Source organism: Dendrobates tinctorius, unplaced genomic scaffold (genome assembly GCF_039654945.1).
Source record: "Dendrobates tinctorius isolate UK_male_01 unplaced genomic scaffold, ASM3965494v1 ptg000089l, whole genome shotgun sequence".
NCBI lineage: Eukaryota > Metazoa > Chordata > Amphibia > Anura > Dendrobatidae > Dendrobates > Dendrobates tinctorius.
Window position 1 is genome coordinate 12,836,061 of NW_027361757.1, and position 22,840 is coordinate 12,858,900.

General features: G+C 44.8%; 2 protein-coding genes across 4 annotated transcripts in view; one reads left to right on the forward strand and one right to left on the reverse strand.

Annotated features, from left to right (window-relative positions):
* The window catches only part of ECD (ecdysoneless cell cycle regulator), a 65,674-nt gene extending 64,644 nt beyond the window's left edge, over positions 1-1,030 (reverse strand). Inside the window, exon 1 of the mRNA XM_073585827.1 lies at positions 892-1,030. The gene's annotated coding sequence lies outside the window, so the exon portion shown is untranslated. The remainder of the gene's footprint in view (positions 1-891) is intronic.
* The window catches only part of FAM149B1 (family with sequence similarity 149 member B1), a 68,013-nt gene continuing 46,158 nt past the window's right edge, over positions 986-22,840 (forward strand). For all 3 annotated transcript variants that reach the window (XR_012234182.1, XM_073585828.1, XM_073585830.1), the window contains exons 1-6: positions 986-1,113; positions 2,177-2,261; positions 2,370-2,480; positions 5,674-5,797; positions 8,159-8,301; positions 9,868-9,984. Coding sequence is in view for 2 of the 3 variants with exons in the window: in XM_073585828.1 (XP_073441929.1) it covers positions 2,215-2,261; positions 2,370-2,480; positions 5,674-5,797; positions 8,159-8,301; positions 9,868-9,984 (542 nt within the window). In the remaining variant the exon portion in view is untranslated. The remainder of the gene's footprint in view (positions 1,114-2,176; positions 2,262-2,369; positions 2,481-5,673; positions 5,798-8,158; positions 8,302-9,867; positions 9,985-22,840) is intronic.

The following is a 22,840-nucleotide window of genomic DNA, read 5'->3' on the forward strand; positions in this document are numbered from 1 at the left end:
ACATTAAGGGCAGATGCCTGTATATTTCGCCGTCTGAGAGAATCAGCTAGATTATGCAAATCACACGGATCGCTGATCACAGTGTGATACAATTGTCTCAGATGAGAAAAAAAAAAGTCTCAATCTTCTCCATTCTATCACTTTTTGGAAATCTGACTACACTCTGATGCCATCTGAGTGCAGTCTGATATTTTTCACAGACTCATTGACTAAGTGCAATGCGAACATCAGATCAAACTCTGTTATGTAGCGATTTTTATCTAAAAACTATCTTGCGTGCAGACGGCCCCATAGAATAACATTGGCTCATGCGCTTTGTCAGATCATACTCGGACCAATAATACTGTGGTCTGCACAAGTCCCATAGGGGTATTTACCAAGTTTGGACTTTAGCCCCATCTGTAGGAGAGGAGACGGCGTCCTCATCGCACTGAGGAGGGGGCTTCTGCTAACCTCAATTATCTTCCACTGTGTCGCTGAGAATCAATGGCGTGGTCACCCCCAAGCGCAGGCACCGCTCCACTGAGGGACTGGAGGGGTCCCAGCAGTCACCCCCCTCACATCCCAGGGGCAGAGGATAGTTTCCATGCCTGGTACAAACCAGTTAACTCCTCCAATGCCATACATTACTAGACATGCTGACGTTAACCCATTCGCCACCCTAGACCCCAGGTAGGTAGGAAAATAAATCCTTGCATGAACACTTGCTCACATTCACCCCTGGCATTTCTGATGGAAATGTTGGTGACACTGAACAATCCCCACAGTGTGACCATGAGCTCCAGTGCCTGTACAATGGCGGTCTGCGCACCGCCACTGCCCACGCCAGCGCTACAGGCCCCTCCGTGCCGCCACAGCAGCTCACAGCTCAGCAGCAGGATGGCGGGTTACCTCAGTTTGAACAATCCTCTGTTTCTTTCCTCACCAAGCAGCCAGTCCTGTCAAACTTCCAGAGGAAGCGAAAAGCCTGTGGTGACGTCATTATAAGGCGCCTCCAGCGGGAACATGTGACAGGAGGCCGTCGCCGGGAATGACGGGGGCGGGAGTCATGACGACTACAGAGCGTCCTCACGGCGGCCTGACAGCGGCGGACAGCAGGGACCTTTTCCGCAGGTGCGAACACGGGCGCGGGCGGCAGCGGGGATCCGTGTCACTGTGCCGAGGAGGCGGAAATAAGGGGCGCTGTGGTGGGATAAACACGCGTGCCGGAACACGGGGGATGTTAGGGCTCAGGCTTTGCTCTCCTGGGGTCCTGCTCCTGGTGTGGCGGGAGAGGTGGTCACCTGCCCCATTTCTGCGGAGGTATTTGGTCAGTATTTTACCTCAGTATTTGTAACCAAAACCAGGAGAGGAACAATCAGAGGAAAAGTATAATAGAGACATGTCACCACTTCTGGTTCTGGGTTTCAAATACTGATGGAAAATACTGACCGTGTGAACGTGGCCTGACAGCTGGGAGATCTGATTATATCCCTGGGTAGGGGGCTGTGTACAGTGTGTGCACACTGTGGGGTGTAACACATGGGGGCAATACACTGCCATCAGGGTCTCTGCCCCTATCTTATGCTGCTATCAGATAGAGAAGCTTAGACACAGGGGCAGATTCCCTCCAGGGTCCCCGGGTGGTCCTTGTTGGATCAGGTTGTTTGGATAAGGAGAACCTGTCATGAGATTCCTGCTCTTTTCCTTTTGTGTATGTAGCAATAGACCTGACAGTCGTCTGCAGCGATGCTGGGAATAGCCGCACAGCCGGACCTGTCTGCTCTCTGGCTATGGCCAGCTTTTCTTTTTTTTTTTTATCAGGTAATTTTTTATTAAACATTTTCAAAAACTGAAAAAACAGATAATCAGATACAGGATAGTTCCCAAATAGTGTATAACATAAACACGACAGAAGCCCACAAAAATCCCTCCCATTTTACCCCCCAACCTCACCCGACAAAAACTATGGCCAGCTTGTCAGTGACTAATATATCTGACTGTGATCCATGCTGCTCACGGTTTAGGCAATACCTGTTTGCAGTCACCCAGATAATGACATGGGAGGGAGGAATGTATGGCCGCACAGATCTGTCATTCAGGAGTCTGGGAGAGGGGGGTGCCTGATTGTTTACAGGGTAAATGATGATAGTCACAAAACCTTATGTGAATATTTCTCCATCTTTGTGGATCACAGGCATCAGGAGGAAATGTCACAGTGACTTGTGTACTAGGATGATTTCCAGATACAAAAGGAAACCAGTATCACAGACGTCACAAATGTAAGTTCTCTGCCCGTTTACACATCCGTACGGCCATCTGTCTCTTGTATAAATGTCCTTACTTTCAGCATCTTCATCTAATAATCCTACTGATATCTGTATTTCTAGTAAACAGACGATCCCGAAAGCTGGAGAAAATTACCCCCATCCAGACAAAGGAGAAGGATTTTCTGGGTCTCTCAGCAGTGAAAGATACGATGTGGCTTCTGAGTGTGAAAGGTGCTTGTCATGTGGGATAGATTGTATAATTGTTCAGCATTTCTAATAAGTGGGATCAAAGGACTCAGATGTTACCTGTGATGTTATAGCTTGATCAGTCGGAATAATCATGTTTAAAAAGCGAGTCAATGGGTAATGGAAAAAATTTGGCATGTGAACTGTGTGTAAGCGGTCACATAACGAGTGCCCAAAGCGTGACACTGCGGACAGAGATATGTCCCACTGCTGGGGTTCCCAGTGTTAGGCTATATTCCCACCATAAGTATTTGGTGAGTTTCCTACTGTAGATTTTCTGCACCAATTAGCTCAATTAAGTTACTTGCATTTTTTTTTATTGCGTTTTTGAATGCGTTTTTTTTTTTTTTTTTACGTGTGATTTTGCTCCTTTTTTCTGCTGCGGGTTTTGTCTCTTTTTATTGGATACTCCATGTTACTTGGCTTTGCTAAAACTTTATTGATACAATCGTGTGGATTACATGCGTTTTTTTGGGGGGGAAAAATCTGCAAATAAAACACATATATACTGCATGAGAAATTGAGATTTTGAGGATTTCAGGTCAGTTAACACAGCTTAAATAAGAAGCACAGTGGGTGTGAGATTTCTATAAATCCCCTCCACTTTGCTGGAACTGTAAGGCTGGGTGCCCACGATCCGGAACTAGCAGCTCTTTGGACGCAGCGCATGTTCGCTGCATCCAAAGCGCTGCCGGCTATTGAACGCAGGTGAATCTGCATGTGATCACTGAACCGTGCAGAACACCAGGTCCAATACATTGTATTGACATGCAGCAGTCTGGAAAGATGCGCCGCATGTCCGTCTCCTCGGGTGATCCACGGGCGTCTGTGGACGCATAGTGGACATGGGATTTGTGGAAATCCCATCCATTATGCTGTAACATCTTGCCACTGCGAGTTTGACGCAGCACTAGCACACACGTCAAACCTGCAGCTACTCTGCATTGTGGGCACATACCTTAAGATGCTGCGTTTTTTGTGCAGTGAATATACCCAGTATCAAAAACTCATTGTGGGAACTTAACTTTAGACTCCATGACTAATTCTATAAATGTCCCTGACAGCTTCTCTGATGCTGGTAATATTGCTATGTTAGGAAATGGTTGTTAGTGTATTCTTCTCCAAATGATTGGATCTGAAGCACATAGGTAAAGTCTAGGTTTTTTTAACCTTATGTTCTGCTGTAATGTGTCTAATCCATAGTCAGTCTTAAAACCTCTCTTCCTGCTGCAGAGTTTTTCGCCACTTGGCCCTTTATTACAACATGTCCAGTCACCCTCGTATACACTCATGTCCTGATTCATCAAAGTTTTTATGCCAGAATTCAGTGGTAAAAAAAGCTGTGAAAAGGCACAAAATGTTGGTGCAACTTGGTCCCCGGTTGGGGGCGTGCAGACCACCGCTCATCAAATTCATGACAATCGGTGGCATTCGCTATGCCACAAATCTTACTCCAGCATGGACTGATTCATGAGGTGGCATGCGCCTCTTAGTGAGACAGGAGCCTCGCGCTCCACCTCGACCGCTCATTACAACCAGCGCTGGGCTTGACGAATCAGGGCCTCATTGTCCACCTTGTTAGGTAAACCTATACAACTTTTGTGAATGCAACATAGGTAAAAGCGTGCAGACATCCTCAGGATAGTCTCTTCTTGTATAAACAAAATATTGGACTTGAGAAGAACTCTCCGTTACTTGTTTTGGTGTAGAGTGTTAGCTCTGTGGGTGAATGCATTTAAGTGAATGAAGTTAGATGAAAATTGACTAGTTTTATCTAAGATGGTAAGGTAATGTAAAATGCCAGGCACTACACCAGTGGTTTATAGGAGAGCATCGCATGATATCAAGCTTTGAAGTGAGTGAATTCCAACAGATGGCGACCATAATAAATGCCACCATCTTTATAGAACAGGTATAGAAGGCTAAAATTAAGTTATGCTCAGAAGAACTAGTAATTCAAGTTACTGCAATGTGCAGACATTAAAGAGTTGCACAGGATTAGAAAAGCTTGGCTGATCCAGTGTGATTACACAGGATATGTTATAAATAATCCCCGGTGCAGTGGTTGGACATTCATTGATTTTCGAGATGAAATCAGAAAGTATAAATTAATGGAGGACCAAGCAGCATTGGAATGGAAGCAATTGGGAGATCAGTAATATGAATATTGCTTTTTTAACTTTTTTGACTATTCTGAGCCATAGGCAAAAAATACAATGGGCAATGCCTTGTAATAGACAATTTTCAGATAATATCTTATATGATATGAATTAAATGGGTTGTTCCATTTTGCCAAATATGAGCTCCCTGCTCCCGGTCTCTGGGCTTCTTTCTTGCTGGGTAAGGGGCGCGCTCCTGCTACACTGACATAGTTGCTCCACTAGATAATCGAAATGGTTAGCACTCGACTTAAGGGTTGAATGCACGGTGCTAGTGAAAAGGAGCCAGCGGTCTCTTAATCATAAGTTCAATAGAATCACTGCACACGTAAAATATGCTTAAGGTGAGTATTTATTAATTGGTTGACGGTGAAGAAGTGACAGCTGACGTTTCGGCCTGATAGCGGCCTTTATCGCATAGTCGCCCTTTAAAAGTAGAGGGTCTGTAGTCACCGGATAATTAGTGTCACTGCTAGGCAATATTTCAAGGATTGAAGGTTATCCAAATACCAATATGGCTGGTGGTCCTGGTTTCAGTGGAGCTGAAATAGTAGAGATATGCCAAAGGATCATTGGTGGCGCAGTGGAGGATGCAGGCAGCACGGTGCCTGAGCCGTGAATCACATCACAAGCTGTGCGCTCTCTGATGCTGCTCTATAGGCCAGCTTTGCCTAAGCAACAGCAGAAGCACAGTGACACTGAAGTTGGCCGAATCGGGAGCTAAAAGTGCGCTCCAGCGATCTGTCCGGACTTAGAGCAGTGCATAGCGCCTTTATTGGAAAGAATTTGGAAGTACTGCGCATGTTCGGCCACCACTGCGGTGGCAGAAAACCTACAGGAGGCATCAGGTGAGTAACGATAAAATGGAAAATCTCACCATTCTTGACAACCGAGAAAAATATTAATAACAATTTACAATTTTACCTGTAAAGAACATTGGAATAACCCTGTTATATTATATGTTTGACGTTCCTTGTGATGCAACCATAAAGATCTATCTTTTATAATTATATTTTCAGTAAATCCGATGTTTCTGGAGATTCTGGGCCCCCCAGGGATGACACCGAGGTTTCATGGTCGGAATTTCAGAGTGGTGCCGGCCTTTCTACAGACAACAGCTCCGTTTTGTCGTGGGGCTTCGATGTAAGAAATAAAAGCTTTGTGTATACAGAGCATACGGTTTCATTAGTAATCTGACATTACATTACAAGAACATCAGGTCTTTAGGTGCAGCTTTGTTTTCCTGCATCCAAAATACCACCAAACATTTTGTAGGACTAGGCATAGTATGACCAGGCACGCTGTGGACAAACCATTGAGACCAAAGCATTGTATCCAAGAGTGTACCCTGAATAAAAATGAATGTAAAACCATAGAAGCATTCCTATCAGGAAATAGGGGATTATTGCCACTCATTGGGGCAGTGGCTTGTAGATTATGCAGTGGATTGGGCTATTGTCACACCACTGAATCCACTATGCAGGATGGAGAAGATGGAGCTGAAATGATCTTCTGTGGCTATGTTAATATTCTAGAAGGAGGAACGCTGCTCAGGCTTTTTTTCTATTGGCAATAATCAGCTGTTAGTGGATAAGTCTATATTCACTCATCCGTGTGACCATCCATAAGAAAAGATGAATTTCCTAGTTGCTTCTATATTTTTTTTTTTTTTTGCACTAAAGAGGTGTATGTGTTTCCAAGTCAATAAAAAGACCCCTGGAAGGTCCTATGTTTTTAGTCAAATTTATCACTATGGAACAGGTCTGTGTGACATGGAAGCAAAACTGGATCATATCGGCTTTCTGATTTGCATCTGTGTCTCTTGGATCCTCGTTGCCTTGTATGGCTGATTCTGATCCGCAAAGACAGAGAATAAGGCATGCATTGATTCGCTTGGATCTCACACCTGGATTCATAATTTTTCCAGATGTGTGAGCAGATCTGTGAAACTCTTATGAGCCTGGGTGCTGTCCTAGAAAGAATCGGACAACACATTGACGTGTCACACATGTGTGTGTATGTAGCTTAGCAGAAATATCCAGAAGGTTTATTTCTGCAGGAAAAGGGATCCCTTCATCATTCAGACGCTTCTCACATCTCCAACCTGGAGAGCATTACTAGGTCTGACCATTTTCTAAATCGGATATATTTTTTTATTGAATTTTTTAACATACAACGAAAGACAACACCCATCCAAACCCCCCCCTCCTTGTTCCGGACCACATAGAAAATAGCAAGTATCTCATTATATCAACGTATTTAAGGTAAATAAGGCAGTCTGTCCACTCATGTGCAAATACAGATTATGAAAGATAAGTCCCAAGATTCCTAGTTCTTTAGTTTTCACCTGAAACAGGAAGGACATTATGGAAACAGATTTTATATGCATCACTCCTAGGACCTTAATCGGACATATCTCGTTCGACACAAGTAATAATATTGCCCAGCACCCCCAAGTAAGGACATAATCTCCGTGCCTTGGTGAATTTTGCAGTCCTCCCATATTTTACAGAATTTATGCAGAGCTCAGGTTTGCTGATTTTCAACTTTACCATTAAATGTTTTTTCTATTAATCTCAAGTAAACCAGTTCTGACGATTTCACGTTATTTCCTTTTTTTTTTTTTTTTTTTGTTCTTTTGGAATCGTAAAACGTATTTGAACCATTTGTCTGTCTGTGAGGATGACAACTAATGATAAGCGAACGTCCTCCGAAAAGGTGTTATCCGATCATGCTCTTGTGCTAGCTGCATGTCTTCACCATGCTCGAAAAATATGTTCGAGTCCCCACGGCTGCATGTCTCATGGCTGTTTGACAGCTGCAACAGTTGCAGGGATTGCCTGTTTGTGAGAAATGCAGCCGCATGGACTCTAACATATTTTTCGAGCACGCCCTAGATACTGTTAGCACCCAAGCATGCTCATATAACACCTTATCCGAGCACATTCTCTCATCACTAATGACAACCCCAAAAAGTCAATCTGATGTCTTTGCCTTTATTCTAAGGGTACCGTTACACTAAGCGATGCACCAGCGATCCCGACAACGATATGGATCGCTGGTGCATCGCTAAGTGGTCGCTAGTGAGCTGCCACACAGGCAGGTCTCACCAGCGACATAGCAGAGGACGGGGGTCGCTACTTACCTGTCAGACGAGGCGATCCTGACGTCCTCCCGCCCGCGTCGCGCGTCGGCGCCACAGGAAGCGCCCAACGAGAAACGGCCCAGGCCGTTCTCGCGCGATCAGCGATAATCAGCGGGGGAGCTGGTCGGAGGTAAGTATCAGACATAGCGATATCGCTAGCAATATCGCTGCTACGTCACAAAACCAGTGATGTTACAGCGATATTGCTAGCGATATCGCTATGTGTAACGGGCCCTTTACACCTTCTACCTTCTGGGACAAAGCTTTATCTTACCTTCATTATGCAGATAACCAGACAGTAATGAGATTAAGACGCCATGCTGTTTTACATTCTGATCCTGTATTGTCTCATTTGGCAGGAGTTTGACCAGGCCGCAACAAGACAAGTGCAGAAGATTTTTAAGCAGATTGATGAGCTGCTCTATGAGCAGAAAGCCAGTACTCTTGTGGAAGGTCTTCAAGAAGAGTGCCATCAATGGACGTCGTCCTTCCCACATCTGCGGTATTTCACTCACTACAAGCTGATTGTTTCTTGTGTCCTCTAGAACATTAAATCTGTGAAGAGAAATGTGCTTACACCCCTGCTATATTTCTTACATGGTCAGCGATATGTGCGGATAATGGAGGTGGTGTGCTAATCCTACTTAATGTAACCTTACACGGGTCATATTTCATCATCTATATATGAACCTGAATGTACGGACTGACCACTGGTTTTCCTACCTGGATTGACAGCCTCATATATGCCAATGAGGGTATAATTTCGGATCAGGAGACCCGTGGTCAACCTCTGCCAACGATCCGTATACCTTGAGATACCATCGTCTGTGAACCTGGCATAAAAAGACAGCCTTCAGATGCATCAAATTCATCACATTGGCTCATGCTAGATGACATATTTGTTGCATCTTTACACATCTATAGATTATCTTATTTGGTGCCATTAGTTGACACCAAAATTTGGGTGCACAGCATCACATTTTTAAGCCACATTCTTTGGAAAGTAAGATACAAAATGTATTTAAATGATTTAATAAATTTTGTGCATGACTGGTTCGCTGAGTTTCTGGCATATTTAGGTTAAAGAGAATCAGTAGGATCAGCACTCCTAAGCTGTCTAAATGGGCACACAGGTCATAGGAATCTGAATAACATGATACCTTGATATATTTGATCTGATGTCTTATTCCAGAGAAATCCACATTTTTCTTAATATGTAAAGGAGCTCTTAAGATCTATGGGCCGGACATAGATCTCCCGGGGAATCTGTCTCCAGAGATTATTATAAATGAATTGTGGTATTACCAGTGTGAGACATGTAGATCAGAAGAGCAGACTGTCAGTCATTACATGTCTCACACTGATAACGCCCCTTTCATTTAATTTAATGTTAGGAGGCAGATTCTCAAGGAGATCCATGTCCGACCCATCCCATAGATCTTAACAGTTCACTTAAATGTTAATAAAAATGTGAATTTCTTAGGAATAAGGCATCAGATTACAGATATAAAGGTATCATTTTATTGAGCTTTCTATAAACCGCTTAGGAGGGCTGATCCTACTAACAGATTCCCTTCAATAAATCTTATAAGAGAGATTACGTGGATTACTATATTTGCTAGTGCAAAAGCAGCCAAAGAGTTGTCACCCTTAATAACCAATTTCACACCTTAAAGGGAATATGTCAGCAGGTTTAGCCATGTAATCTGAAAGCAGCATGTAAGCTGCCAATCAGTGGTGGGGCAGGATTATACAGAATTAATGAATATGGAGGACTACCTGACAGCAGGTTTACTAATCCTCTAGTGATAATTTATGGCTGATAAAACAGTGATTTTTATCAAGACTACAGCAAGCAACCCATTAAAGTGACACATCGCTGGAATCAGGGTCTCTGTCTCTGTTTTACTCCTACCAGATTAGGGGTCAAAAACCTGGTGACTGATTCCCTTTAAGGAATTATCTTAAAGTATACAACCAATGTACATTACTTATTGAATAACTTACTGTAGTATGAAAAAACGTGTTTATTATCTGTTGCTTTAATGTGTTCATCTGGTTCTTGCAGAATACAAGGCAAACAGGTAGTGCCCCCTGCAGATGATGGATACAGCTGGTACTGCAGTCATTCTGAAGCTGCTGCTACAACACCCTTTAGTACTACCCTCACAAAAGAATCCAGTGAGTAAGTATAAATTGCACACAAAAAGTAATATATGATATGTGTTTGAGTACATGGAAACAGTATGTCTATCATTGCTGCACTGACCACTTTTCATCACGGTGTGAGAATCTGTATTAGTGCGTGTGGATGACAGAAAACCCTGAGTACCTTGAAGTGAAATCATTGAGATTCTCATTAGTTGTGTTCATTAGGGCCTGCAAACAGTTAAAGGGGGTGTCCACTACTCAGAAAACCTCTTCTCAACATCACCGTATTTATCTCATGTAAAATAACAACACCTATATTCAACTCTGGTGCGGGCGCCGTTCCAGCAACTTCTTTTTTTTTTTTTTTTAATTCGTTTATTAAACATAAGAGTACAACGAATGTACAACATACGCAATGGCTTATGATAACAGGCATTATACATAGCACACATGTTTCCGTCCATAGTAAAATATAATACAAAGAAATTGCACACTCTTATAGGTAAACAAGGTAATATGTACATTTCTTTCCAAGAATATGTAAAGGATAATTGTTTATGTATTTCCCCACATGTATATCAATCCAATTTCACAAACCTTGTCATATCATGCAACAGTAGGAACTAACTATAACTCCTAAACTACAACTACCACTACGTCAACTAATACCCACTATTTCCGCAGCCTAGTTTCCGCTATCATATTGTGTCGCATGTGATGTCTCAGTCTTGAAAAGTGAGGTGAGAGGAATTCCACCTCTCCCAGATCTTTTCAAATTTACCCGGGCATCCCCTGTTTTGGTATAACGTGCGCTCGTATGGAACAATTGAATTCACTTGATCCAAAATCTAAGGGAAGGACCTATGCTCCCCATCCACCTCCGTGCCAGCACCTTCCGTACCATAAACAGCGTCTCGCGCAAGAAGACCCCAGCATAGAGATCCCAAATCTCCTCCTCCCACACCCCAAACAAGCAGACCAATGGCTCTAGAGGGACAGGGGCCTGCACCAGGGACATCAGTAGTGTAGTCACCTCTTTCCAGTAGTGTAGGATAGTTGGACATTGCCACACCATATGAATAAAATTAGCATCTGGCGAGTGACATCGCATACATTCTGGTGATTGAAGCCGACCCATCCTAAAGAGTCGCACCGGAGTCAAATATGATTGATTTATTATATATAATTGTATCATTTTGTTATTAATAGATGGTGATACTCCAGTCGGAGACTCCAGAATCTCCTCCCACTCCTCTCCTTGCGTATTAGGGATGAGTCGTTCCCACTTCCTTTTAATAGAGCTTATGGCCGATTCTGCCCCTACTGACAGCATATATGTGTACAAAGAGAATATGAGACCCTGGGGACCCTGCGAATTAAGGATTCCTATCAGAGGTAAAGATGAAATAGTACGATCCACACCCCTATCCCTCATATGTGATTGAAGAGCCGATCTCAGCTGCAGATAGCGGAAAAATTGAGATCTCGGAATATCATGTGTGACCTGTAATTGTTCAAAAGACTTTAAGGTCCCCTGGTCATACAAGTCTCTCACTGAAGAAACGCCACGCTGAGTCCAAAAAACGGCGGATGGGTGATTCAGTAGCTCCGGAAAATAGTTATTACTCCCACAGGGGCATTTCAGCTACAACATCTTTAAACCCTATTACCTTCTTAATTTGTCTCCATATTAATCGTGCCAGCCGGAGCAGGGGTAACAGACGTGGAGCATTGGTTTTTTCCAACTCAAGGAAACCTAACGGGCAATCCGCTTGTGCAGCGTGAAGCAGGTGGCTTTCATTATTAGGGAGGCAATTACCCGGCATCCAATTATTTAAAGCTTTAGCCTGCCCAGTTAAGTAGTATAGGAAAAAATCTGGCAACGCCGCCCCACCTCCCTTCTTTGGTAACGTGGACAATTTAAGTTTGGGTCTAGTTTTCCCCCAAATAAAGGATGTGACCAAAGAATTAAGATTGACAAAAAAGAACTTGGGCACCGCTACCGCACTGTGCTGAAGCGAATAGCTAAATTTAGGGAGTAATATCATTTTAATCAGGTTAATGCGTCCACCCACAGATAATGGGAGCCTACTTCAGGACACAAATTTAGCTTTAACTAGTTCCAGCAACGGGTGGACATTAAGTTGTAGATCAAGCGTACTATTGTTAGAGACGTGGATACCCAAATATTTAAAACTAGATACAATAGACAGTGAGGAGAGAGCCTCCAGCTGGGGCATCGGTGCATGGGAAAGGGGTAACAGGGCAGATTTTTCCCAATTTATATGTGAACTTGAATATTTACTGAATCTATCTATAAGGGATATCACCTGTGGCAAAGTTTCCTCCACATCATTCAAGGATATCACCATGTCATCGGCATATAGGCCTATGGTATCTACCCGACCTGCTATATCTATACCTCCGATATTAGGGAAGGATCTTATACGTATTGCTAGTGCCTCAATCGCAAGGGCGAAGAGGGCCGGGGAAAGAGGGCAACCCTGACGGGTTCCCCTATGCAACGTGAAAGACTCAGATATAGAATTATTTATTATAATACGGGCCTTAGGTTTCATATATAATATTTTGATCCATGTTATAAATCTACTGCCAAAGCCATACCTCTGCAAACATGCGGAGAGGAAAGGCCATTCAAGAGAGTCAAAAGCCTTGGCAGCATCTAACGATGCCAATGCCCATTTGTTATCTGGCACCAGGGAGCTATATTGGACTATTGACTGGACTCTTCTGATGTTAATGGAAGTGCTTTTACCAGGCATAAAACCCGTTTTATCTGGATGTATGAGATTCAATATAGTTGAATTCAGTCTGGTAGCTAGAATCTTGGTGAAAATTTTATAGTCCACATTTACTAGCGAAGTGGGACGATAGGATCCACATTCTAAAGGGTCCTTCCCCTCCTTCCGAAGCACTATGATATTAGCCCTATAAAAGGACTCAGGCATAGAATTCCCATATTCCCTGAAATACCTTCACCAAAAGTGGCGTCAATATATCCCGATACTTCCTATATAGTTCAATAGGGAACCCATCTGGTCCAGGGGCCTTCCCAGAGGCCATATCTGCTATATCATTATCTATCTCTTCTGCGGTGAACACAGCGTCCATAAGGGCCCGTTGCTCAGAATCCAATGTGGGGAATGATATATCTGACAAATAGTCTAGACATCCCAAAGTGTCAAAGTCACTTTTAGATTCATATAGTGACCTGTAGTAGTCCTGAAAACAACCAAGAATCTCCTCGGTCGAAGACACCAGTGTACCGTCCACCCTGTGAATCTGTAATATTGTATTAGAGGTGTTATGTTGGCACACCAGATAGGCCAAGAATTTGCCCGTCTGGTTCCCCAATTTAAAATGGGATTTTCGGGTGAAGAATAATTTGCGCTTAGACTTAGTATCCACATGTTGAGTATATAGCCTCTGGGCAGCCAGCCACTCAGTCCTGTTCCCGCTAGTTTGGTTAGATACATATGTTGCCTCTGCGTCTTTAAGTCGTTGCTCCACCTCGTCATCCATTCTTGCTGTTACCCGCTTAATATAAGAGATTGTGGAGGACAAACAGCCCCTCAGGTATGCCTTAAGGGCATCCCAAAATAAATTAATATCTTGAGGTTCCGGGTGGGACGCGATGAAGCAATTCAACGGATCAATCGTTCTGTCAGGAGACCCTATTAATTTTAACCAGAAAGGATTCAACTTCCAAGCTATCCCACTGTTTACCCGCCCATATTTGAGTTTAAGAATGACCGGACTATGGTCTGAGATCCCCCTACTGCCATGCTCTATATCAGCCACCCACATTGCCAGACCGCTGGAACCAAATATATAGTCTATGCATGATAGAGAGCGTTTAGTGGATGAGTGGCAAGTGTATTCCCTTAACTCAGGGTGACACACCCTCCACAAATCCAACCACCCGCCACCCCCCATAAATGATGACAACGGAGTTGTAGTCGGTGGAGAGGACCCCCCAGTCGCTTCATCATGCAACCTCAATTTGTCAAGGCGGTTGTTCATGACCATATTAAAGTCTCCCATACAAATAACATCTGCGTCTGGGTAGTTTAGGGCAAAACTCATTGCCTTCTGCCAGGGCTGTGGAGTCGGAGTTAGTTTTGGTTGGAGTCGGAGTCGGTAGAAATGTACCAACTCCGACTCCAGCTTTAAAAAAAATGTATTAATATTTCATAATTGAACTTTCATATGAATTTTATAAATGTTACTCAAATATACACTCACTGGCCACTTTATTAGGTACACCTGTCCAACTGTGTGTTAAGACTTAATTTCTAATCAGCCAATCACATGGCGGCAACTCAGTGCATTTAGGCATGTAGACATGGTCAAGACAATCTCCTGCAGTTCAAACCGAGCATCAGTATGGGGAAGAAAGGTGATTTGAGTGCCTTTGAACGTGGCATGATTGTTGGTGCCAGAAGGGCTGGTCTGAGTATTTCAGAAACTGCTGATCTACTGGGATTTTCACGCACAACCATCTCTAGGGTTTACAGAGAATGGTCCGAAAAAGAAAAAAAATCCAGTGAGCGGCAGTTCTGTGGCCGGAAATGCCATGTTGATGCCAGAGGTCAGAGGAGAATGGGCAGACTGGTTCGAGCTGATAGAAAGGCAACAGTGACTCAAATTGCCACCCGTTACAACCAAGGTAGGCAGAAGAGCATCTCTGAACGCACAGTGCGTCGAACTTTGAGGCAGATGGGCTACAGCAGCAGAAGACCACACTGGGTACCACTCCTCTCAGCTAAGAACAGGAAACTGAGGCTACAATTTGCACAAGCTCATCGAAATTGGACAGTAGAAGATTGGAAAAACGTTGCCTGGTCTGATGAGTCTCGATTTCTGCTGCGACATTCGGATGGTAGGGTCAGAATTTGGCGTAAACAACATGAAAGCATGGATCCATCCTGCCTTGTATCAACGGTTCAGGCTGGTGGTGGTGGTGTCATGGTGTGGGGAATTTTTTCTGGGCACTCTTTGGGCCCCTTGGTACCAATTGAGCATCGTTGCAACGCCACAGCCTACCTGAGTATTGTTGCTGACCATGTCCATCCCTTTATGACCACAATGTACCCAACATCTGATGGCTACTTTCAGCAGGATAATGCGCCATGTCATAAAGCTCGAATCATCTCAGATTGGTTTCTTGAACATGACAATGAGTTTACTGTACTCAAATGGCCTCCTCAGTCACCAGATCTCAATCCAATAGAGCATCTTTGGGATGTGGTGGAACGGGAGATTCGCATCAGGGATGTGCAGCCGACAAATCTGCGCCAACTGTGTGATGCCATCATGTCAATATGGTCCAAAATCTCTGAGGAATGCTTCCAGCACCTTGTTGAATCTCTGCCACGAAGAATTGAGGCAGTTCTGAAGGCAAAAGGGGGTCCAACCCGTTACTAGCATGGTGTACCTAATAAAGTGGCCAGTGAGTGTATATGTTCTATCAAACTATGAACAACAGTGATAAGCAGTTCTGCTGGAGATAGACATTTCTTACTTCTTGTGTGTCACTGTTCTCCACTGCCCTTATCTAATCTTATACTTGGTTAACCTCATGCTGCCCCAACCCCCCTACTTACAATGTATGAAACTGAAAGTCAAAATGTGTTGCAAATTCTTAGTAGTAAAGCTCCTCCTCTAGACTAGATCATACTAGGTGTGCGTCTTCCAAGCATCTCACAGCTGCCTGCTACTCAGAAGAGGAAGACTGTAAGAAGTATTATCCTTTCAACAAACTTTGCATCAGTTAACTGTGAGTACATGAGGAATAATAACAGTATTACTGACCGCTATATCAGTTGTACGACCTGGCAATAATTTTGTACAATTGTTTTTAGGAAAAACAATTGTCATTTGGATTGTGAATGCAGAATTAAAAACCTGAGAATGTCAAAGAAGCATCACATTAAATCAGCTGTATTTGAACATTTCACCATCACTCAAGATAGAAAACATTATGTCTGTCAGTGTATGACAAATGATCCAGACGAAAACAAATGCTGTGAAGCCAAGATGAGTGCATATTCAGGCAAAGATAAAAATGCTCCTACCAGAGCTTCTAATCTAAAGAGACATTTACAGCGCTTTCATCCAGAAGTACTGAAAGCAGTGGATGAGAAAGACTGCATCCAAACCAATGAACCAGTGCCAAGCTCTTCCAGCCAAACAAAGGAGCAGAGAACTTTGCAGCCATCAGTTGCAAGATATTTTGTCAGTGACAAAGTTACTGTGACAATGACAGTAGATACATTTAAAAAACAGATCATAGAGCTTGTTGTAAAGGATAGTGTGCCTATTTCATTATTTTCACGACCAGCTTTTATGTGTCTGGGGAAATGGCCCGCAAGCTTGGTGTTTCTCTGGAGAGAGAGAGTATTAGAAAATTAGTAATCGAAGAAGCTTTTAAACAAAAGGAAGAACTTAAAAAATCTCTCAAGGGACGCTTTCTGTTTCTTAAAATGGATGCCTGCACACGTCACAGAGTGAACTATTTTGCCATCAATGTCCGATTTGTTTGTGACAAAAATGAAATAGTTACCAAGACATTGGCAGTAAAAGACACCAAAGCTCATCACACCAGTGAGTTTCTCCAGGTCTTGGTGGAAAAGGTTCTGCAAGACTATGAACTTAAAAAAGAGCAAGTTCTTTCTGTCGTAACTGACAATGCTTCAAATATGATAAGTACTATTAAGCTAATGAATGAGAGTAATGATGGTGACCAGCAGCTAGAAGAACATTCTGGGTCCACAGACACAGAAATGTTTGAAATAGAGGAACACAGTATTGTAACTGAGGAGCAAACTGAAGTTGCTTCAGATGAACGGCAACATGATAGTTTAGATGATCTTGTTGAAACTGTGTCAATATGTTCTTTCATTCATCACATGCGCTGTGTTGTGCATACGCTACAGCTGGCTATAAGAGACAGTCTGCAAGAAGGACATGCTGCTGCACTGATTGGCAAGGTGAGAAAATTGGCTACTGTTGCTAGAACCCCTAAAGGTGACTCAATTTTGAAGAGACGTGCTGGAAAAGGGGCAATTATTGATCAAGCCACACGATGGGGCAGTACTTACTTAATGATTCAGCTCTTGGTTGAACTGAAAACCTTTCTTGTAGACATGGCTAACCCTCAACTGACGCTAAATGAAAGTCAGTGGAATCAGGTGACTGAGCTGGAAAAATTGCTAGAGCACCCATTTACAGTGACTAAAAAATTACAAGCAGAGGACTTAACTCCAGGTATTTTCTTAAAGGAGTGGAAGAACCTGATGTTTCGCCTGTCCCAAAGAGGAGGGTTAATTGCAAGTGGAATTGCTACATCAATGAAACGGAGAGAGGAGCTACTATTACAAAATAACATTCTTTTGGCAGCTGTTTATGTAGACCCAATGCATCGGATTCTTCTAGATGATCAACAGCTAAGTAAAGGAAAAGAAGCTCTGTTTGAAATAGCAGTAAGGATGAAAGGGTTGCAGAACAGTCAGGAGGAACAAGAAGAATTTGGTCGTCCTGCCACATCTTCACCCTCATCATCAACTGATGAAGAATTTAATTTCAAAAAATATTTGGATCACAAGGACCGTGCAAAGCGTTCCCGCATAGAAGAAGAGTCATCCCCATCAAGGAACACAGCCAGTACATTTCAGCAGAATTTTTCATGTGCACTAAAAGAAATTGAGAAATTTGACCGTTCATCAAAAATAACAGTGCAACAAGCGATTCCTCTGTATCCTGACATTGTCAGAGATGTTACCCGAGTGGTTACTGCTTTGCCACCAACACAAGTTAGTGTAGAGAGGTTGTTCTCTGCTCTCAAAATAATTAGATCAGATTTGAGGGCATCCATGAAGGAGGATCTGACAGAGGCAATACTTTTTCTGAGGACAAATTTATAGATTTCTTCTTATTAACTGCATAAAAGTGTTTATTGCATATTTACTTACAGTTTAGAAAAGTTTATAAAAGTTATTTGCTATATTCTAATTGTATTCTAATAAATGTAGTTTTTGCTCTAAGTGGTCTGATTACTTATATGATGGTGAGAAACTGAATAAGCACGATGTTTAATATTTTACAACAGTAAATTTGTTGTTATGAATTGGCCATTTATGAAGGAGTCGGAGCCGGAGTTGGAGTCGGAGCCTGATAAAATCCAGGAGTCGGAGTCGCAACTGTGGCTTACCGACTCCACAGCCCTGCCTTCTGCAGAATGGCTATACGAGCCGGGGAGGATTATAAATACATAAGCCCACATATTTCCTGGTGTTTATCAATGCATGGACAAAAATAAAACGACCCTCAGAATCCCTCAGAGTCTCCCTCGCTTCCCATCTGACGTCTTTATGTACCAACAGCGAGACCCCCCTCGAGTAGCTGGTATGGAATGTATGGGCAGACCATTGTACCCAGGGCTTCTGCACACACCGCGCTGTATCCCTAGTCAGGTGCGTCTCCACCAAGGCCACAATGTGAGGACGGTACTGTCTGACCTGTGAGAAGACCTTGATCTTTTTACGAGGAGTTTTTATTCCCCTCACATTCCATGTCATACATATTAACGCCGACCCTATATTTTACTCCACTGAACATGGTGCATAGTATTACCCGGGCAAAATCTAAGGACATCACCTAGAGACTGAAATTGTTGTCGACTGCGATTATAGCCTAAAAAATACCAAAAACCACTACGGAAAAAAAACAAAGTGAATAAACAGCAAACAACGTGGGAGCAGAGTCCTGTACTCCCATCACAGAACAAACAAGGGGATACCATCACTGAGCCCAGTGTCCGGTATTGTTGATAACCTGGACGTCTTCGAGGAAAGCTCCAATCCAATTAATAGAAAAATACCAACTAGCATAGATGCGTTAGGACTCTTTTTCAGCAGACCCTCCATGGGATCGCAGCCACTCTGCCGCCTCCACTGGATCCAAAAAACAAAGTAGAACCCCCGTAGACCACCCGGAGCCGGGCCGGGTAAAACATCGAGTACACGACATTTCTCTCCCGCAGATGTCTTCTGACTTCCGTGAACTGTGCCCGCTTCTTCTGGAGTTCCATTGAAAAATCTGGGAAAATCGAGATTGTGGCATTGTCAAACTTGATAGGACTCCTATGCCGCGCCAGATGTAAAGCCACGTCTCTATCCCTGCAGTTGAGGAGGCGCGCCAGAAAGGGTCTAGGTGGGGCTCCAGGAGGAAGAGGCCTAGTAGGGACTCTGTGAGCCCTTTCCACCGCAAAGATCGGGGAGAACTCATCACCCAAAGTGATTTTAAGCCATTCTTCCAGGAATTGCTCCGGGTGCTGTCCCTCCGATCGCTCCGGCAGGCCGATAATTCGGATATTGTTCCGACGCATCCTATTTTCCAGGTCTTCAGCTTTCTGCCTCCACGCGTTCATGGAGCCCGCCACTTTTGTTTAGCTTCCATGGGTGTGATGGTGCCCTCTACCTGGGATACCCGCGTCTCCACCTCCGTAATGCGGCCCTTCATGGCTTGCATATCTTGTCGGAGGCGTCCCACCTCGGTGTATACATCCTCTATTTTCCCAGACAGAGATGTCCTGGTTAGGGCGATGGCCTGCATGAGTTGTTCAGATGCCTGCTTAAGGGTTAATTTCTCCTCCCCACCCTCAGAGGGGCGAATTTTACGCTGAGCTTGTGAAGGATTATTTTTATTAGATCTTGAGCCCTCAGCATGGTCTAATCTGGCATATTCCTTTAGCCTTTCGGCCGCTGTTCCAGATCCCTTAGAGCGGCTTATTTTAGCACAATAGGGCACAGTCGGGCAGTAGAAACAGTGCACTCAAGGCCCCCCTGAGTTAGGGCTACAGAGGGTATAATGATGAAATGGTGGCTGCAGGGTCTCAGGAGCAGCGCAGACCCGCAGCGTCACTCAGGAAGGCAGTGTCCAGCCTGGAGCGGCAGACAAGGGCCACTATAGCCCAGGGAGAGACCCCCCTGGACCCCACGGTTGACAACAGCCAGAAAAGGGATCAAGGTCCCTATAATGATGGTGCTGGCAGGGCAGGCAATATGGCAGAGGGGAACACGGGGCCCAATCTTCCAGGGCACACACCGCCTGCTCCCCTCAATAAGTCAAAATGTGCTCTCACCGTCCTGCTGCTCCTCCAGCACTGCAGCGAGGGAGCCCGGCGCCGCGTCTCTCACAGGCTGAGCGCGCGCCTCCAATATGGCCTCCGCCCTGTGCAGGCCCCGCCGGCCGCCCAGATCTCTGCAGCCGCGGCCTCTCAAAAATCCAGCTCTGCTCTCCCGCGGGGGTCCAGGAGCGCCCCCAAGTCCAGAGGGGTCAGAGGACGGGCAAAGACGCTGCAGGGGTAAGGGTCTGCCGGTCGAATGTATACAGGATGACTGGAGCTCCCGAGAAACACGTCCTCGCTCGCCGCTACATAGCCACGCCCCCCCCCCCGTTCCAGCAACTTCAGCGCCTGCTCTCCTGGGGCTCTAATGACGGCATTGTATCACATGAGCCCTGCAGCCAATAAGCGGCTGCTTCACTTTCACTTCATTCGGAAGAAACTGACACCCAGAAGGAAGACCTGTTGCTGCCCTCTGACTTCCTCTGAACATCAGTTACGTCCGAAGGAACTGTGAGGGAAGCTGTCGCTGATTTGCAGCAGGGCTCGCTTGACACAACAATGTCATGCTAGCCCCGAGAGAGCAGGCTCAGGCGTTGTTGGAACAGAATTATAATCACTATATAATCCAACAAATAAATGTGCCATCTACAATCATAATAAACCCGTCCGTTACACCATATTAAAAGGTAAACAGAAAAAGCACAATTAGCAACCAAGTAAAAATAAAATAGTTTTTATTACATACATATATATTGTTATGCCGCGCTCACAAGGAGGCGGGGCTTCGGCCCCGACGTCACTCCCTCCGGTACGGCGGTCCCTCAGGGGTCCCCGTCGGGTGCGCACGCGCAACTCTCGTCCCCGGGTCTCCTCCTCCATGCCACGTTTGCGCTTGCGCGCTCCTGTCAGTGCTGTATAGGGCTCGGTCCTCTCTATGGTATTGGAGGACCTGACCCGGAACCACTAGTGGTCATGTGCTTTCTGGCTAGGTCCTGACCCGGAACCAGTAGTAGTCATGTGCTATATCAGACGACCTCCCCCTAGGGGAGGTGCCTGATTATTGTTGTGCTTCCTGGCTGGGTCAGCGGTGTCCCAGCCTGGCTGTGCGCTGTTCTCAGGTCCTCTGCTCTGTCTGCTATTCTGTGGTGCTCCTAGCACTTGCTCTGAACCCTTGTTTCTTCATGCTCCGCCGTGCCTCCTGGCATTCACTCTATTCCTGTGTTCTGTTACTTGCTACACGCCTTATGTGCCCACGTGTACCCGTCTAGCACTACCCTGTACTCAGCGCACTCCCGTGTACTCTCCTGTGTTCCCTAGTATCCTGCACCCTCCAGTCACACAGTCTCGTATCTCCTGTGAGCCGGCCGCCTGGTGCCAGCAGTCGTGGTATCGTATCCCCTGGGGCTTGCTCCTGACACTCCCTGTATAGGGGGTGGTCCTCACTAGGCTAGCTCGCCCTGGGAGGGTTGGTGCCGCGACCCAGAGGGTCCACTCCAGGAGTCGCTAACACTCTAACACATATTAAAAAATAACAAAAGAAAATTAATAAAAAATAGCAACCTCTATTGTGGGACTTAAAAGGCTAATCACCCCTTTAAACACACAAATATGGGCAAAGGTAGAGACAATTATACTATAGCAGCTGACATGAATTATGTTAATAATATAGGGCAAAGTTCCCTCTCATTAGATGCGCTCGGACAAAGCCGCAATTATAAAAAGCCCAGCATTAGCCATAGCTTATATAGCGCTGAAAGAAACAAGTGCACTAATTCTCGGCTGTAAGCCATAGAAAAGAACTGCCCACATACAGATAACTCTCCACCAAAATTGTTACCTAAGCTGCAAGTGAAATAATAGCTGCAGAAATATCTCACCTAGCCCACTATAATTGTGTGGAATGAAAGCCGCGTCCCTCACCCCGACGCACGTTTCGTTCTCTTCTTCATATTTGTGTGTTTAAAGGGGTGATTAGCCTTTTATGTCCCAAAATAGAGGTTGCTATTTTTTATTAATTTTCTATTGTTATTTTTTAATATGTATGTAATAAAAACTTTTATTTTTACTTGGTTGCTAATTGTGCTTTTTCTGTTTACCTTTTAATATGGTGTAACGGACGGGTTTATTATGTTGTTGGACAGAGCCTGCACGGGGGTGAGTATAGATGTTATTATTTTACATGGCTTAACTATGGTGATTGAGAAGGGATTTTCCATTTCGTCCCTCCGGACAGCACCATGAAGGTAGTCCTCCCTTGACCTATAGCGGGACAGGATCACAGAGAGGTTAAAAGGCCCCTCCCACCTCCACCCTCCAGTGTTTTTCCTATCCCAAAGGGGACGGTTGTATGAGAGGTTGCTCCATGAAGAGTGAAGATAGAAGGTGAATGTTTTACGGGGCCCAGGGGGATCGGGCGGCTGGTCCAAACCTTCCCCATGTCAAGTAGCCCGGGGCTGAAACCCTCCTGGGTGGGGGTCCCTCAGCCACAGAGACCAGGGCCAGGAGGATTGGGCGGTTGGTCCAAACCTTCCCCCTGTCAAGTAGCCCGGGGCTGAAACCCTCCTGGTGGGGGTCCCTCAGCCACAGAGACCAGGGTGCGGACGAGGCCTCTGGGTAGAGCCGCTTCCTCTCGCAGTAGAGGCTCTCGGCTCTGACGCTGGCTTGCAAGCCACTGCTACTTCTGGAAATCGTGTGGTGGAGAAGGTTGTCGCTCCTCTGGTGAAGCCAGAGCAGGTCGGCG